Raw genomic sequence first — 18373 nt, 5'->3', positions numbered from 1 at the left:
GTGCTTCCTTGACCTTGATTTCCAGCCTTTGGTTCTGAAAAACAGCACAGAAGTCTGGAAATTGCCTTTTTTACTGTTCTTGACTAGGGTCAAGTTGGTATGGCGACAGTCATTCTCTGGCATGTGGGGGTGTGTTTGTGTGTATTCATGTGCGAGTACATGTGCAAGGCTTTTGAGCCTTGAAGGTGAGTCTTAGATGGTCTTCCCATGGAGGTGCTCACAGGTGGACAATGCCAGTAGTTTCCTGGGGATCTCACACCTGCTTTGTATGTGTCTGGGCATGATGCTGGTAGCCCAGCAAACTTGGGATTCGCAAACCCCACAGGGGACACTCATTACCTAGCAATCCTTATGCTAAAAATACAGGTGGTGCCAGAAGATAGTACTCTTTGGTCTTGCAGAGGTCTACTTGGCAGAGCCATTGATTCAAAAAAGCACTTAAGCTTGTACGTTTATGAGATTTAAGCATGTTTAAATCATCTGAAGTGCTACAATACATGCTTAAGATACACACTTAAATCTTGTTACAGTTAAGCACAGATTTCTGTGTTGGACCCTCAGTGGTTTTTTGTTCTTCATATTTTTTTGGACAAAATGAAAGATATTTTGGTTTCTATCTTTCTCTGCTATTATTTAATGGGGAGACAGACTCACAGTGACTGAGATATCTGTTAGGATATAAAAAGAAAAGTGGGATTTTAAGGTAGCGCAAGAAAGACTTTGTGTTATCCCTTTGCAAACCTTGTAGTTTGCAGTCAAGTAGTGTGCTCTTCGTGGGAAAGAAATCAATAGATTTTCTGTACAAAGCAATAATAAATATATATTACATAGTTAATGCCCTGTATATAAGTTATATTGATAATAACTTAATATAAATGTATAATGCAAAGCATTGCAATATCATTTATGATGCAGTCATGATTTTAGACAGCAATTAGGACAGATGAAAAGCGTTAGCTGGAGGACCAAAATCTTGATTAACAATTTGACATGCTGTTACTAGAAAAGGGAATAAAGAATGTAACAGACTGAATCCCCAGATTTCAACCTCCCTAAAAGTTTTTGTTGGCACTTACATGTATCTGAGCCATATGTATTGTAGGTGCATTGGAGTCCACATATTTGAACTTGAGCAGCTAAATTAGACCTGCTAAATTTAGATTTAGGTACTTAATTAAATGGTCTGCATTTTTTGAGATATTGAATCGCTCGAGAATCTTTTAAATACAGACCAGCTGCCTTTTTCATGTTACAGAAGACATGCAGATTCAAAGCCAACGGAACAAAATCTCCTGTGCGTGCAGGCAAGGCGGCTGTGTGCGGTGCATGGGTAGGAATTGTGTAACTGGTGGCTTCTGCCTTCGGGCTACTGCTGGTTCCTGTAGAGCTCTGACTCTCTTCCCATCTGAGCAGAGGAGCTGTGATGTATTGCTCTTTACAGATGATTTCAAGCAAATGGAAATGGCATTCCTTTTCATGTGCAGCTCAGTGCTCTGCTCTCACTAAACCAGTTGGCAAATTTTGTGTGGGACTTTTTTTTTTTTCCCCCTCTGCTTTATTTGTTTGTTTTTTAATACATACTGCTACTTCACTGTCCGCAACAGAAGGAGAAGTTTGCTTGGATTTCCACATCCTTGCTTTTAAGGAGTATTTTTAACATACTGGTATCTTTCTTTTCAAGTGCAGTATTTTAAAATCTCTTGCCACTTCCTCGGCAGCCAGGCGCGATGGGCTGGCCCCAGCTCTGGAATGAGCCCTGACCTGTGGGTAGTCTGGTTTTGCAGCCCAAGGGAGAATGGTGGAGGGAAGGGAGGTTGTCCCTGGTGAGTGGAAACGGATGATATTCTTTATCAGCTAATGCAACTGGCATGTAAATCCTTACCTCTTAAAGCCAATTTAAGTATCTCTTGGGAGCTGAATCCCGCCTTGCTCTCCTCTTTCTCAGTACACAACCAAAGCATGCTCTGGCCAGTTGTTTGCATTGGCAAAAACTAAAGTCCTTTTCCCTTCCCCAAAATCCTGACAGCATTCTCTGTAAATCACACGAAATTCTGCAGTCCATAGTAGAGGCTGTAATTTGCATGTATGCTGGGGACCAAGGCTTTGCGAGAAGTTGTGCCGTATGGCTTTGGCAGTGTGCACACATAAAGGGGCACGGTTTTCTCCAGCCGTTACTCATCTGTTTCTAAGGAGCAGTTGTTTCCCCTGCGATGTTTTGATGGTTCAGTCAAACAGATACAGGGATGGGGAAAATAATCTGTGCCATGGCTGAGGCCAGAGTAGATAAGCTCAGTGTCCCATCTTTCATCCTCATTTGCTGGAGCGTCCGTTCCCTCTGATGTCTGCAGTTGCCCCTTCCCATGACACATCGAGCTGGAGGTTTCCCATTCATCCTTTGGATCCACACAAGCACTGCCTCATGCACGTGGTGCCAGCGATGTTCAGGTCCATGGCACCTCTGTCATGGAGCCCGTGGTCCTGCTCATGTGATACCAACGAACACAACATTTCTCTGAAACACTGATAATTTGAGGGAAGCATCTCTGTAATCTGTATGGGCATCAAGGAGAAGGCTTTTCTATTTATTTGTCATTACTGACAGTAAATAAATAAAACATTCAATGTGGGAATTAAGTGTGATGCACTCCCCGCTTTTGTGAGCAGGTTAACCCTCGCCCTCTCCCTTACATGCCACATCTTCGTGTCTGAAAAGTAGCATGTGTCAGGTTTTATTTATTTTCCTCCTCTCCCATACTATCTTCTCTTGGTCCAAATTTCATATTCCACAGCACATGCCCTGAGTTGCAGCATCTTCATCAGAGTTTTTTGTAACTGCAGGAGATGACTGGTCACAGAATATTGGCACTGGATACTCCAGGGGCTTATGCTTGGGAATGTTGAGGGAAGGGGAGAAGGGGAAGATAAAGTCAATAATCCAACGAGGTAATGAAAAGGAACTTCAGTGATTTCTCATCTCTTTAGGCTTTCTGTGAGTGGGCCTCAATGAAAATTTCCTTGCTTCTCATTTTTGGCAAAGCAGAAATCATTTGCTGACACAGCTGTGCTGCTGCCTCTGTGATCTGCGAGGTCCATGTGTTCTTCTCCCATGTGCTGTGAACTGTGATTTTTCTCAACCCAAATGTCTGGTCCTTTATCTAGTCCACTGCTGGATTCTGAAACACTTTCTAAGGGTGGACTAGGATCATGCTGCTTGTTTTAAGAATGCCCAGAGGTTAAATGCTTTCTCTGTCGATGCAGCGGAGGTCCCTGCATACACGGCACAAGGCAGCAGAGACAGCAGTCTTGCCCCGCTTTCACTTTGGGCTGCTAACAGGTTATTTTTAGGCTTTTTGGGGTTGCTAACTGCAGGAGGGTCTCAGATCTTTGCTTGCACTCTACATGCATTTTAGTATCATAAAGTCAGTGAAATGAAATACATTATGTGCTTAGGAGGGAAATCTTCACGTTCTGCCTTAGCAGCATCCATAGCATTATAACTGAACAGACGCAACACTGGAACTCTGAATGCTATTTAATTTTTTTTCATGCAGAGTTCAAGTTTTTGAGACACAATTAATAAATTGGGAAAAACCCAACCATGCTGTTCAGTGTAAAAGACTTTTATGTCTAAAGAGCTAACCAGGAACAAATTTAAACAAATGGTCATATTAACACATTACAATTAACTCTGTTGGACTGTCTGTCTTATTATTCTAGTTGAAGGGTTTGATTTGGTTTCACTTGTAATTCGTAACCTAGCGCGGGCTCCTACCCCGTGCAATATGAATCAGTTTGGCACTGAATCAAAAACTGTAGGGCCAAATTTCTACAAGTGGTGTTTTCTACTTAAATTCCTAAATCTAACTTTTCCAAAAGTCTCATTTTCTACTTAAGCATAAGGAAGGAGAGCTTAGATTCTTTGAAATTGCTCTCTGCAGAAGGATGTTTTACTTGCAGTACGCATTAACGAAACTCTTCTGATATTTTTACCAGTTCACTTAAAGGATTTTTCTCTCCTAAGAATACACTTATAAATCTGCGTACAGAGGACTGTCGGAAATCACCCAGGATTTCCCAGGAATTTTTCATGGAAGATTTGTCACTACTGTTTTATAATAAATTATCCTATCGGCAAGTAGGTTTTCACAACAAAAAACTAGTGAAATCACCAATTTCAGATGGTGTGCAGCCTGTTGAGTGAATCTGATAGAACAATAAGCAGGTACGTGGACTAGATAGTCCTCAGGATAACAAATACAGAAATAAAACCAAGTTGTCTGCTCTGTATCTCGCCTGGGTGAAGGCAGGTTGCAGCTCACTGCCTGTTGGTAGCACAGCTGATATTTCATCTGTTCTCCAGGGACAGAACAGAATCAGAGCAGTTGCAGCATCTGATGAATCAGGAGAAATGTTTCATTTTAACTGAATATTAACCAAAAAGCCTGCTACAGAAGGGTGAAAATTAATATTATTAGTATGAACAAATACTTTCTGATGGCAGCATGGGCATAGTAATCTTGCATTAAAAGGTTAATTAAAAAAAACAACATCCTGTTTGAGAAGTACCTAAGCTATCCCTTGCATATCGAAAGTATGTGCCAAACAAAAAAAGCCAAGATCTTAGATATACATTTAGCCAGGACAGATGTTAAATGTAGTCCATCTGGATCCAGTTCTTATATGTAGAAGGACTCTATCCTGGCTTTCCTTGTTATTTTGAAGAGACTTTAAAACCAATGTTATTCAAAAAAAAAAAAAAAAAGGAATTAAAACATTCACAGGATGGGACTGGAGCACTGCTGTGCAAATGACCAGGCCTTGCCGTCAATAAGAACTAGTGCACTATTTTGTGAGATGCCCCATTCAATTTCAAGGGAACAGAAGTTGTCAGCCAAGGGTTGTGAAAATCTAAGTCTCCTTGGTTGCAAGTTCTGCAGGCTCTTTGTCCTCAGTTAAATTTCTGGTTTGGTACAGAAAATATCACTGATGTATTTTGCACCGGTATGAGATTCAAAGAAGGATAACTCATATTGAAACTTCTGCGCAGCACTTCCGTGCTGAGGCGGTAAAGGAGAGTTATTGCATGGGGAAGCTTCCAATTAAGCAGAAAAAGGAGTTGGTTTGCTTTCTGAAAGAACGTTTAACATATACGTGGTAAAATATGAAAGCTATTAGTAGGAAGTTAATCAGTTCAGACGCCTGGTTTCAGGTTGTATCAGCTAGACAGTGTTGGTAGCTTGCGCTATGAAGTCTCCAGCCAGCTGCCATATATTAAAGATACTTATATGTTGTTAATAACCCTGACTCCATTGGTCGACTTTGCCTTTCATCTCAGTATTTGTTTGCACAACAGCAAGATAACTTGTGTACTTTAGATACTGGTCTAGCTAAAGAGCAGTAATATTTCAGTATTATTTTTCCTGGAGGAGACATAACTGTAATGGATAGGTGTTAAATAGTGAACTGTGAAGTTTCAGCAGTATTTTAATGTAATTTAGAGGTTAATGTTTGAAATCGTACCTTTTAATTAATACTTTATTTAACTGTAAAATGCTAAACCCCGATAGATTTATTTATTATTTTAATTTAATTCTTGAGGCTGTTCCCTGGCATAAGCTTTTCTTACTAAGCCTTTAGGAAAGGTAATACTCTGCAGCTCCAGCTTCCCTGCCCTGTCCATTCCTGAAGTAACTTTAGATAACTAACTTCCCTGTGCTGGAGAACAAGGCTTTTTAAGCATTCTTGGTTTTGTCTGGCTTTAGATCTTAAATCTGGAGTTTAAAAGAACCATCTTGTTTGATTAACTGTTCCTCCCTTCTCCCCACTCAGAAACTTTTTTTGTGTGTCACTAAAGTTTGAGGTTTTTCTGCCCTGGTTTACTTCTAAAATAGAGAAAAGGTTTGATACTTAAACTAGACTAAGAATATTTTGCAGTCATATAGTTTTCAATGTTGAAAAGCAAAATGCTTGCTCGGACATCTATCAGTAAATGCTCATCTTATGAAAAGTTCTTATTTTAATAAATCAGTATAAGTTTATGGAGTCAAACAGTAAATACGTAGGTAGCTATAATAGTGAAATACACACTGTGCTGCTTATTGTCTGTAGCCCCATGTAGATATGTGCCACTTGTTTAATAGGTCTGTAGTTTCTGGCGTGCCTGTGCTGCCATCACCCCCAAAGACAGGAAAACATTTTAGGCACAGTCAGGGCCTGCCATGTAGAGAAGAAATTTATTTAGATAAAGACTTTTTGTGAGTGGATCATTAGTTCGAAGGATGATTAGTTTTAGCCCATGAATAGAAACTTTTACTTTTCACGGAAGCATAACAGAAGTGAATAAGGATGTCAAGGTTGTTATTCTGTTATTAGGAAATAATACTGGGAACTGTTTACAAACCTACTAAGAAAAGACAGCAAGACAAATAATTGGAAAACAGTCCTAAGGCACTGAAGTGGTAAAGAAGGCTGGTTTGCTAGTATCTGGAGGGGGCATGAGAAAGCAGAGTCCTCTGAAAACCAGCAGAATCTTCTTATTATTCAGTTTTTACCTTTTTTCTTTCTTTTTTGTGCACCCTTCTATTGCATAATTGTCAGATTAGCTGTGCTAAGTGTAAAAGCTGCTAATCAGTAGTGTGAAGGTGTGACTAAAATTACGGTCATCCCACAAGCCTGCAGCTTAAACAAGGAGCAAGAATCAAATTATAGGAGCAAGTATAATAAACAGATCAAAGCAGTTATTTACCCTGAGTTAAGCCAGTAGGAAAAATGAATTCATGCTGGCTTTAAATAGATACAAAGGTTATTTAAGGTAAATTGGGCTGTTGTAGCATATTCTGTCTGTTGCAAGAAAGAAGCAGGCTATTGGTGACTATAGTGGGTGTTTTCATGTCATCTTTGCCACGGAACTTCAGTGCAGGGATTATCCAAATTCCTGCCCAAAGGCTTTCAGCATCTATTCAGCTGCCGGTTTATTGAGGAATAATACCTGCTTGTATGCGGCCTCCAAAATATCAAAGATAAGTGGGTGATGTAGTGGGTAAAACACATTCATTGCGGAGTTTGAAACACAGCAGGAGTAAAAGGAAAGACTTTAGACTTGGTAAGAAACTCACCACCTTCTTTAAAGTTGTCATCCTGAAACTGAAGCTATCATTCCTGAATACTGAGAAACCTGTCAAAGGAAGGGGTTTTGCCTGTTTTCTCAGACAGTGAAAGCAAAACAGAAAAGAAAAAAAAGAAAAAACAGCTTCATATATTTTTCTGCCGCAGTCTCTTTACATATCTCTGTTATGGACATTTTTAAATGACATAGAAGATAATGGCTAATCAGATCCTTTAAGTACAGTGTGGGAGTTTAAAAGGGAAACCACAAACTCTTTATCAATTCCAGTGAGCTCGTGCTCAGCACATTGGAAGAAGAGCTGTCTGCCCTGATTTTTTTTTTTTGTTTTAATTATTTTTTTTAATCATTACTGTGTAATATTCTTGGCAAGATTGTAAGAACCTTAGTGTCTTCTTCAGTGCACCTGCAGTGCTTTCAGATGGAGTTTCCAATTCAGGCACATGAAGTGAAGTTGCAGACATATGGCACATACATGGCACACCTGCCTTCTGCTGCCCTCCCGATAGGACTGTAAAGCTGGCAGTGATTTCAACCACTGAAGCAAGATTTACTAGTACATACCTGTAAGAGCTTTCTTCCTCCCTCTCTTATGAAGGATTACCATCAAAATCAGTTTTGCATGTGTGTGAGAATGCATGGGGTGAAGTGAGACGGTAAAGTGTAGAGTTTATTTTTTTCTTTTTGTTTTTAATCAAACGAGTCTTTTTTATTAGTTTTACTTAAAGCACAAATTTGCTTATTTCACAGTTTAATGGAATAAGATTTTTCTCAGTGTTTGCTACTGCCCAAAGCTTGTGGGTCTGATCCTCACTTGCATCATTTTTCTTTATATCACTCCAGCAATGCAAAACAGACTTCAAAAATGGATTTAAATTAATTTATAATGTAAGTAAAAGATTTGGTTTAAAGCAAAGACCTTAATATCTGTCCAAGTCTAATTGTTACGATCAGTTCTAAATACTCACATGGATTGGACCTAGACTAAAAATAAGTGAAAAAATATAGAGACAGGTACCACAAAACCATGGTTATGGATCTAAATTTTGAGCAGAGCTCATCTTTTGTGAAGGATAAAACCTCAGAGGTGGAAAACTTTATGAAAATCAGGCTGCGTTGATCACCTCAAGCTGAGGCTGCAGAAGAGCCTCAAATCGCTACTGGAGGCTTTGCTCCTTGCACAGAAGAAATGGCCTGTGACTTTAGCAAGTGCCATGTGATAGTGGTGGGGACTATACCTACATAAACTGGCACCGTTACAAAGAATGGGATAATGGGCTCTGTGCAACTTCCCATGTTTCTTGACTGCTTCCATTTCCCTTCCAGGTGAACGTCCCTTCCACTGTAACCAATGTGGTGCCTCTTTTACCCAGAAGGGGAACCTGCTGAGGCACATCAAGTTGCACTCTGGGGAGAAACCGTTCAAATGTCCCTTCTGCAGCTATGCCTGCCGACGGAGGGACGCCCTCACAGGACACCTCAGGACGCACTCTGGTGAGTCAGCCTTGTCTTCTCTTCCCTCTTGTTTTTCCCTTTGCCATTACCGTTTAAGTGAAGGAGGTTGTGAAAATAACTGTGTGTTCCTGGTGGCTCTGGGTTTGTACCATCCTCTTCAGATAGTCCAGCTCTGAACTTTGGGAAAGCCTTGATGTGAATCAGAAAAGCTGCGGTTCAGCCACACCTCTCCTTTTGTGTAACTGAGCTCCTCTGCTGATGCTATCATATTTCCCTTTGAACATCTCCTTGGGTGTATCCAGGCTTCACCGGCAGATTGTTTTGACACTCTCAGACCCAAAGTGGCTGTGAAATTCCAAAGATTGCAAAAAATAACTGTGCTTTTGGAAGCCTGTTTTGCTTTTCATACCTGCTTCTTCATCTAATAAATGCCATGTGCTGATGGAGTTCATACTTGTTCAAAAACCTCCTAATTGCTTTTTTGATTCGGTTACATCTTGCTGTGAAATCCTAATTCATGGCAGCCTCAACACTCACGCTAGAGCAGGTGGTGTCAGAGAGCCACTGGGTTTGTCTTGCTACTTGATAGTATCATGTCTATATCAAGTCTACTTGATACGTTCTGAAGAAATAAGCGTTGCGTGACGGCACGTTAGTAGTCACGTTGGTAGCCCTGATGATCAGGATCAGATGTGTTTCTAGTCCCTGTGCACAACACCAAGGGGCTGCATTCTGCCCACTTACTCATTTTGTGTAGGACTCTTCTGGGAGATCTTAACGTGCTGCGTTTTTTATCTCCCAGGATATTCAGCTTTTGTGTCCAGGCCATTTATAGAAAACTATGTTTTTCATTGTTGAATGAGCAGAGATAATTGGGCTGGTTACAAGTGACAGTGTTAGAGATGAACTTTTTTGAGGTGTTAGCAAATGTGTGACTACTGAAACACAGTGGTTGAAGTGCAGCCGCAGACAGAAACTCTGCATGTGAAAATGGAATCATGGAGCTTCTTGACTCTTTATACATGTTTCTTCTGCAGGGTCAGCCTCACTTCAGTAGCGGTGTCTGTTTTCTGAGCATTAGGGTGGTCTTAGGATCCAGAGTTGCTGTGACATTTCCAAGAATCAGAAAGGATAAGCTAGTAAGCTTTTCCAGATAGACTTTGGGGCAGTCCTGCTGACAGAAAGCTTGAGCTTCCACGGCAGTACAAGTGTGGGACTAGGTTGAGAGGGAATTACTTGAGAGTTGTCAGCCGAGAGGATTTGATCTGAAAGTCAGAAGGGGAAAACGTCTGTGCAACTGTGAGGTGCAATTTTCACACGTCTAGCCATAGCTGTAGTTTCAACTTGAAATGCAGTAAAAAAGAAAACACAATAAAAATATTCACAATAGGGAGTTGTGACATAAAATAGCCCACATTACAAAACATGAACATTGCGGTTGAAGACTGTTTTCATAATATGAATATAGATTTTGTTACCTAGATACAGTCATTGATAGTGATTGTTCGTTCTTCCTGTGTGAAAAGTACATGGCTGGTGTTTCTGCTTTTTGCATAAGGATGAAATGTAAAGGTGTGGGATTTTCAGAAGGCACCTAAGCTGCTTAGGCACATGAGTTCCTCCGGAGCTCCTTCCCTAACTGACCCAGAAGTGTTCAGCAGTGCTCCATTTGTAATTTTACATTTTGTTTTCAATGGAGAAAATGTCACTGCGCCCAGTATCAGCCACAACAGTTTTCATCAGAGGGCCAACAGGAACAGACAAATGCTCCTGCAATACTCTCCAAGGCAATTATTCGAGTAGCACTTAGAGATGAAAAGTTTAAAACCTGGAATATAGCCCTAAAACCTGGCACCCACCTACACGAAAGTGAAATGCCAATCTGAACGTGAGCACGGAAGTTAAGGTGTCTTTCTGTCCCTGTCGTGTAGGCAAGTGTGGTTGGCGTGTGCATGCATACGTGAACCTGGTCATGGAAAAGATGAGTAGATGCTTCCTAGAGATTTTCAACAGTTTTCTATCGGTGTACTATACAAGCACTTTCTGCTTTAATAAAACGCACACTGACATCTGGAAGTAGACCTTGAAGGTATAACAAATCTAGTAGATTTCATAGAAGGTATTTTCAACCTAAATAATTCTAGTAATGTTTACATCTTCTTCTGTTTCTGTTCAGAAAAGAAGATATCAGATAAAATATAGAAAGAAGAGGTTGAAAACTATTTTGAAATGTGAGACTTCAATCCAGTTTCAACCCAGTATACTTAATGTCTAACTAGAAGTGAGTCTGAATATGTTTTTATATCTATAAAAGGAAAACTCTTTGTATCAGATCCTCAGCTGATACAGATTGGCATTACATCCCCTAGGCAAGGAAAGTACTGCTGGTTTGCACCAGCTGAGAATCTCGCACATGATTTCATAACGCAAGACCAATTTCCTTTTTTTATGTTGTATGTCTGTTTCCTCTTTAAATAAGAGAGTGCTATTAATCAAAAAACCCGACTCTTTTTTCCTTCCCAAGAAGGTTTTACAGTACTCATTTTTTACAGAAGGCAGAGTATGCAAGAAAGGGATTGAAGAATGGTTTTTATTTTTCTTTTTTCTCCCAACTAGTCTGATCTGTGAATTGGAAAGCATTTTGTTTGTGTCACCACTTAGTCAGTTACACCCTCTCACTACTGTCACTTAGTCAGTTTTTCCTGTGCTTACAGTAGGGTTTGCATACAGTAAGACAGGAAAGGTGAAAAAGTAAGGAAATGTAATTGCAAACAGAAATTAGCAGAAGCATCTCAGAGATATTTGAAATAGCTGAAACTACTATTAACTTGAAAAAAAAATTACAGCTTTTTTTTTTCTTTGAATTTTTTGTTCATGCTTTTTAATATTATTTTCTATTTATTTGAAAAAGTTTCTCAGCATCACAATCCACATTTTGCCTCCCCTTCTTGTGAAGAATAATATCTTGCTATCTAAGTGTTCCCAGGGTGAGTGTTTAACAAAATATTAGTTTGCATCTGTAATGTTGCTGCTGTTTGACCCTAAATAATTAAGGACTTATCTTGCAGTGGTTTACTCCTGCGATTATTTACCTTTTACTGACATATGGAGTTCTGATGAACTTTGTCTCTATATTTTTCTCCCACATGCAGCTTTTTTGATTTCAGGAAAATAATGATGCCTTCAGGATATCGGTAGGATAATGCCTGGGGAGAGATTCATGCACAGAATTACACTAAGTGTGAGCATGAGCCTTGAGGTACTCATAGGACTTTCAGATGTTGTTTTCAGAATTAACTCCGTAGTTCTACAACACAGATAGTACAGGTGAGGTGCCTGAGTGGGCTGGAGGATATGAGCTTAAGGACAAGCTGTGGAAGGCTGGGGCAAAATTGGTAGCCCCTCCTGCAGGATGCACTTGACAAAACAGCAGGGATTTGCTTCACTTTCCTGCCTTTTGCTGCTTTTAAAGAGGAAAACATGCAGGTAAAGCCAATCTCCTGATGACAGTCACAGAGCGCCTGCTATCTCACCCTGAGACATGCCCATCTTCTCAGACTCACACAACGAGACTAAAGAGGACACAAACCAGATGAGGTGAATTCTACTGTAGGCCCTTAATAAACAGAAAACCAGAAGTTTTAAAGAAGACAGTTGATCTGACAGATCAACCTGATGGCTAAAGCACCTAGACGTTGACCTGCGTACTTGGAAATGTATGACGTGCAACCTGATGCTATTTCCCCCTGAAGAGCCAGGCATCCTCAAATGGGCATGTAAAATCAGCAGTTATGTCTTGACATGAATTTCTTCTGTGTCTAAAACAGAGCCAAATCAGCCCTCCACTCATAATGCTATTGTAAACATCAATGCTTTGATAGTTCTTTAAAAAGTCAAGGCTGCAATGATGAGTAATCTGGAAGAACCTATAGAAGACATTAGTGCATTAGTTTTCAGAGCAGGGCTTGGGCGGTAAGGGACAGGATTACTTGCGAAGGGGAAAACAAAACATAGAATAGGTTTTGATGAAGTGAGAACCACCCGTCCATCCTTTGTGCTAAGCAAGGATGGTACTGTGGGCAAATTATTTTGTGATTTTTGTGATCAGAAGCCTATCTTGTCATGCATACAGACAAACTAGCCATATGAAGCGTTCTCAGGCAATCTTAATTCTGGAATTTCCTGATTTTTCTCTATTTCTTGGCAACTTCAATCATGTTCCCTTACTGTGGGAGTATGTAAGTGTTATGCATATATGAAAGCAGTTTTACTGTTTATTTCTTCCTAAAAAATGGATAGTCAGATCATTATTTTTTTTCCCGTCACAGAAGCTTTTCCTCATGATACATTTTAAAATTTGCTTCCAGGCTACTGTTTTCCTGTTAAGAAAATGGTTTTTTCCCCTTTTCTGGTTTTAACAAATATTTGTTTTTTCCTCCTCCTCTTCTTCCTCCATTGCTGCTGCACATTGTTGTTGCCCAGCTCTTCAATAGCACTGAGCTAATGGTATCATTTTATTTGCAAAAGAAAAGCAGTGAAGCATTTGTTTTGAAAAGAAAGGCTTAGGCAAAAACTCCCGAAAGTACAATCTTAGCAAACTACGAACAGTGTGCAAGATAAAAGGCATGTATAATTAAAAAGAAAAATGCCCCCTTCATGGAAATGTAGTTTAGTAATTCTTTCTATGTTTCTTGGTTTGCAAGTTTATCTTTCTTGTTTCTTTTTCTCCGTGAGGACTTTATTCTCAGCCCCTCCTGGCTGGCAGTGAGCCCTTTGAGGTGTCCTGCGTGCCTGCAGTTGCATGGCTGTTGTTGGCAGAGCTGACGAGTGATATCTCTGTGTGCCACTGTGCTCAGAGGCAGGAGGAACCCGATTCCTAATTCTGTCGATGTGCTCGACTCCATAAGTGTTTGGGAGAGTCATCCCACCTGTGAGCGTCTCGGTCCAGCTGAAAAATGGAATGAACAAGCACAGTACTGAAAAACACAATGCTGGGCGTCAAATCCTGCCTGTCAAAAGCCAGTAAGAATTATTGAAACAGTGGTAAGGATGGTTATTAAGAATAATGAAGAGTCAATGTTTCAAACTGCTTTTTTCATCTTTAAGAGACTTTTACCACTACTAATATCTCCATTTTTAAAAGGCCCAGGATGCACTCTGTAGCTGTATTTTTGAGGATGGGAACATCATAATTAGCAGGATCCTGGGACCTGTAATTCTCATTGCACTCTGAGCTGGATTGACCCAAACACATTGTGAATGGGGAAAAAAAAAAAATAAAAATGTGAACAAGCAGGTTATTATCTGTGAAAAATGAAGTGAGCATGTGAAGAGGTGAGGGGATATTTCGCATACAAATCCCAGTTCTGCAAATAGGTTAGCAAACAGCATCTTCCCCCAGTTGTGATGAGCTGGTAGGCATTTATTCGGTTGATCTGATATCTAGAGCTCTATTTAATCACGCAGGGCTTCTCTTCCTCTCAGGTTTTCTTATGCTGTTTCAGTTAAACTCAGTGGAATTAAGCTCGTCACAAAATCATTTTGTGTTTTTCTTATCAGACTTCAGGTTCCCAAACTGTTATTAGCATGTACACAATACTGCAGGAGCACTGCTTTCTTATTAATGCTTCCAGTACCTAGAGGCCTTCACTCTCTGTTGTAGAGTCTCTAAAATCTCTGGTATTCTGGGTTTCATATTGCTTGTGTGTGCATTTTTTGGAATGTAAGGTCAAAATGTGTACAAGGGTAGGAGTTTGGTATGCCAGGTCTTTCATCCTCTAGGCATCCTCATTTCAAGTTTAATCCTCGGTAGAGCCAACTTGTATCCAATACTTTGCTAAAGCCGCATCTAACCCTGATCCTTGAAGTGGTGGAGTCCTCTTTGCCTCCAGAGCACTGACAAGTATTAGTATCAACTATATGAAAATATCATCTTTTATGTGCTCAGAATTATCTCAATATACAGGCTTGGTCATGTTAAACCTTTTCTACAGAGCACAATTATGACTGAGAAACCATTTTTTATTTAAAGATGCTGTAAAATCATGATCTTTCCAGGAAAAAAAAAAAAATTAAAAAAAGGTACATTTGGGCTTTGTTTTCTGGGGGAACTTGTGTAAAGATATGGTTCTACCCAAAGCAAGAAGAGTTGACTCTTTTCTAGTTGGACTTTTCAAAGTCTTGAAATTCCATAAAGATTCCCTCTTATCTGCAGTACTATGGACCAGTCTTTGACATTTCAACTCAGGAGGTCTGTTTCCAAGAGATAAGACAGAGAAACAGGAGAAGTGTTGCTGGTGAGCAAAGGTAGATGTCTTGTGTACCAGCATCATGAATCTCACTCTCTCCGAGGACTGGGTGTCAGCTTTTTTTCCTTTCCCCCCACCAGCTCTGTCTGGGGTGTGTGATTGCGATAACAGGAACAGATACCGTGTGGCTCCCTGCTTCTCGTGGTGCCCCAGCATAAGCAGGAGGTGGCTTGTTCCTTTAGTGCTTGGTGGCTGCCTGTAAATTGGCTGAAGAGAGAAAGGCTCACCCACTCTGCCAATGATGAGAGGCACCAACACCATGGGAGTATCTTTGTTCTAAATATCAGTTCACAGCAAGATTGGTAGGTGCTAAGATTTATTGTAGTATCTGTAAGGCAAGTCTTGTGCCTCCTTCTTGTATGTCTCCATGGAATATGGCCTTGCTATGACTCTGCTGCCAGAGAGAAGGGAGAGAGCAGGTCTGGAGGGAGGTTGCATCATCTCCTCCTTTCTGTGGTCAGCCAAGTATCCTTTCCTTAATGAGTCAAAGTGGTAGAATTGTGTATTTGGTGTCAGGTTAAGTCTTTGGACCCTTAGCAAGGAAGAGTTTTGTGTTAAAGCAGGAAGGTCTGCACCCCAAAGGGGGAAGGATACTAATGCCCCAACACTGGAGCTTTACCACAAGGGAGGGTTTCCCCAGGATGGATTTTAGTTCTGTAGTGCAACAAGGTGCTCACAAGGAGGGAACAGGGTGTCCTTTGCCCCTTTCTTCAAGCCTCCTGAACCTGCTTTCACCTCGTGCAGAAGGTCAGATAGCACCACAGTGCTTAGGGGTAACAAGTTCCTTGTTTAGACAGCATCATTGTGGTGTGGGATTCGTGTGGGATCACCCCTCATTAATTTCAACCAGTTCCTCTCTTCCTGATGGAATGCCTGTGCCAGGATGGAAGTTTGTGCTTGGGCCAGGAATGCTGATGTCCAGTTTACTGCGTGTTTTCTGTCTCCACCCCATGTTAGCAATTCACATCCTGGCACCATCAGCCAGACTCTGTCCCTCTCTGTGTTGCCTCAGGCCATATACAACCGGAATGAAGCGCCTTGTTCTGCCCTACTGGGCTGCTATTTGGAGAGAAAACAGATACTTCTCCACTGCTGGGTGATGCCAGTTCTTTTTCCTTTCTTTTTCTTTTGGGCTTTTATTCTGTCACAGTGCTACATGTGGGATTTCACTGGCATCAAAAAAGCAGATGAATGTGATAAGACTTCTGCGTCTAGAGCAGCAGTCCTTTTAAGCAGGATGCCTAACCTGTTTTTGAAACATCCAGAGAGACTGTTTCTATTGCCTCCCTAGGGAGACAATTCCACTTCCCAGCTGCTTTTTATAGCTGTGACTCTCATCCTGATATTTCACCTAAACTAGCCTTTCTTTTGCTGCAGACTATTGCTCTTCTTAACACTATCTTCTGTGACTCTGAGTTATTCCTGTGCTCAGTTTACACTGTGACAGTACATAGTCATATGTCTGGCATTGATTCTGTTCTAGTCTGTCTTTATCTTCCAATCCTCTCATGTCTTTTTTTTTATTACTAATTTTGAATTTTTTGCTTCTCCTATTCACTCATTTATGAGAGACCTAAATTCTTAAGTTCGTAAAATGGTTTGGATTGGAAGGGACCTTAAAGATCATCTAGTTCTACCTGCCCTGCCACGGACAGGGACACCTTCCACTAGACCAGATTTCTCACAGCCCTGTCCAGCCTGGCATTGAACACTTCCAGGGATGGCACATCCACAACTCATTCGGACAGCCTGTTCCAGAGTCCCACCACCCTCATGGTGAAGAATTTCTCCATTATCCAGTACATCCAGTACAGATGCAGACACCTTAGCCTCATCTTTGCCTCAGTTGCCTGTCAGTGAAATCAAAATAGAGAGAACTTATCAACCTGTCGCAATGGTGAGAGGGCAGGATACACAAATGACTGCAAGCCGCACATGTTTCTGCAATGAAGGTCATGTAAGTACATAGCAGAGTATTCCATTGCTGCTGGCACCCCTGCTGCATAGCATTGCATGTTATCTCCTTAGTTTTACTTAGCCTTTGTGCAATAGTGAAATGAGATAATTACAAAGTGGAAGGAATAATAACTTTGTATTGTTACCATAACCACTAAGGTATTATACTCTGATACCAGTGTGATTATCTTTGACACAATAGTAAGGTGATTATTAATAATACTAAAGGACTTACTACTTAGCCTGCAATTTTTGAGTCTTGTTTCCTTTACGAACCCTATCTATTTCATCAGCCCAAAGCCTGTGTGGAGTGTGTGTTGTTCCCTCATTGTTATCTGTTTTTCAGTGAAGGGAAAATGAAATAGGATAAAAACCCTGTGAGAGCCAATTTGTAAATTCAGGTACCTTCATGTGAATTACTTGTCTTTCTGCACCAGAACTACTATGGACAGCCTGGCAGGTGAGGGTGTAGTAGCTTAGGTTTTTAAAGATATGTAGTACCTTTGCTCCTTTAAGTTCAAGCTGTAAAGGCCTCTTTTGGCCTTGTTTTACTTGTCATCAAGTATTGCTTCACAAATCCAATATTTTTATGCTCGGATTGGCATATGGACATACAAAACCAGAATTTAAGGTGCAGCTGTAAACAGAGGTGTTGCACAGCAATGCTCCAGACCACCTTTGAGAGCTGGGTGTCTCATTGCTTTAGAATAGGCCTGAGGGATGAGGTGCAGTGTACTAAGAGTTGTTGAGCTGTAGAAGCAACCCTCTGAGGTAGCTGCAGTGGCTTTTGCAGAGCAGAGGTCCAAGTGGTAACTGAGAACTTTCTCGTACACTTGTGATGAAAACACAGTTTTGACTTGACAAAGCCGTGTCTCAGCAAAACCAAGACCACTTCTTACACATACGCTGATCGAGTAGCAAAATACCACAGCAGCTCTAAGGAAGGAAAAAGTTTGGCTTTTTTTTCCCCTTCCTAAGAAAATTATTTATAAGGGCAAAAAGCTTTTGCATATTGTCTCCAAGGAAAGGAGATCCAGCATTTGGAGCTGGCCTTTGTCAGTTCGTGAAGGAGTTTGTGAAACCTTTCAGCTTCAGAACATTTGAGCTTAGAATCAAATGGTGGTTTGAGGCCATCTTTCATTGCTATCTCAGAGCTGTTTTATGGGACAGTGTGAAATGGAGAAGCACCATTGACATTTTTGATAATATATGAGTGTTTTAAGGTGAAAGAGAGGTGTTTTTGCCATCTGGAAAGGAAGCCAAGAGAAAACAAAGGGAAAAAAATATAACCCAGTTAAGACCACACCATAGCAGAGCTGCAGAAAACTGCTACTGATACATTCTCCTGAGCTCTCAGCAACCTGTAATTATAAATTGGCTTACAGGTAAGATATTGATGGATATCACTCAAGAAGGAAAATGAGAATGTCTAGAGGTTTTTTTACAGTGAACCTGTACTGAACTCTGTGTGACTCTCCTCCTATTTATAACCCTGTGTGAAGTTCAAGGAAACTTGTCCTGGAGGTTTCCC

The 18373-nt window shown here is 40.7% G+C and overlaps 1 protein-coding gene across 15 annotated transcripts in view; it reads left to right on the top strand.

Annotated features, from left to right (window-relative positions):
- IKZF2 (IKAROS family zinc finger 2) overlaps positions 1–18373 on the top strand; it is a 108386-nt gene that overhangs the window by 62103 nt on the left and 27910 nt on the right. For all 15 annotated transcript variants that reach the window (XM_065069074.1, XM_021286631.2, XM_065069076.1 and 12 more), the window contains one exon: positions 8450–8617. In XM_065069074.1, the coding sequence (XP_064925146.1) occupies positions 8450–8617 (168 nt within the window). The remainder of the gene's footprint in view (positions 1–8449; positions 8618–18373) is intronic.

Source organism: Columba livia, chromosome 7 (assembly GCF_036013475.1).
Source record: "Columba livia isolate bColLiv1 breed racing homer chromosome 7, bColLiv1.pat.W.v2, whole genome shotgun sequence".
Taxonomy (NCBI): Eukaryota; Metazoa; Chordata; class Aves; order Columbiformes; family Columbidae; genus Columba; species Columba livia.
The sequence above is the reverse complement of the archived record's forward strand: the minus strand, read 5'-3'. Positions and strand labels throughout refer to the sequence as shown.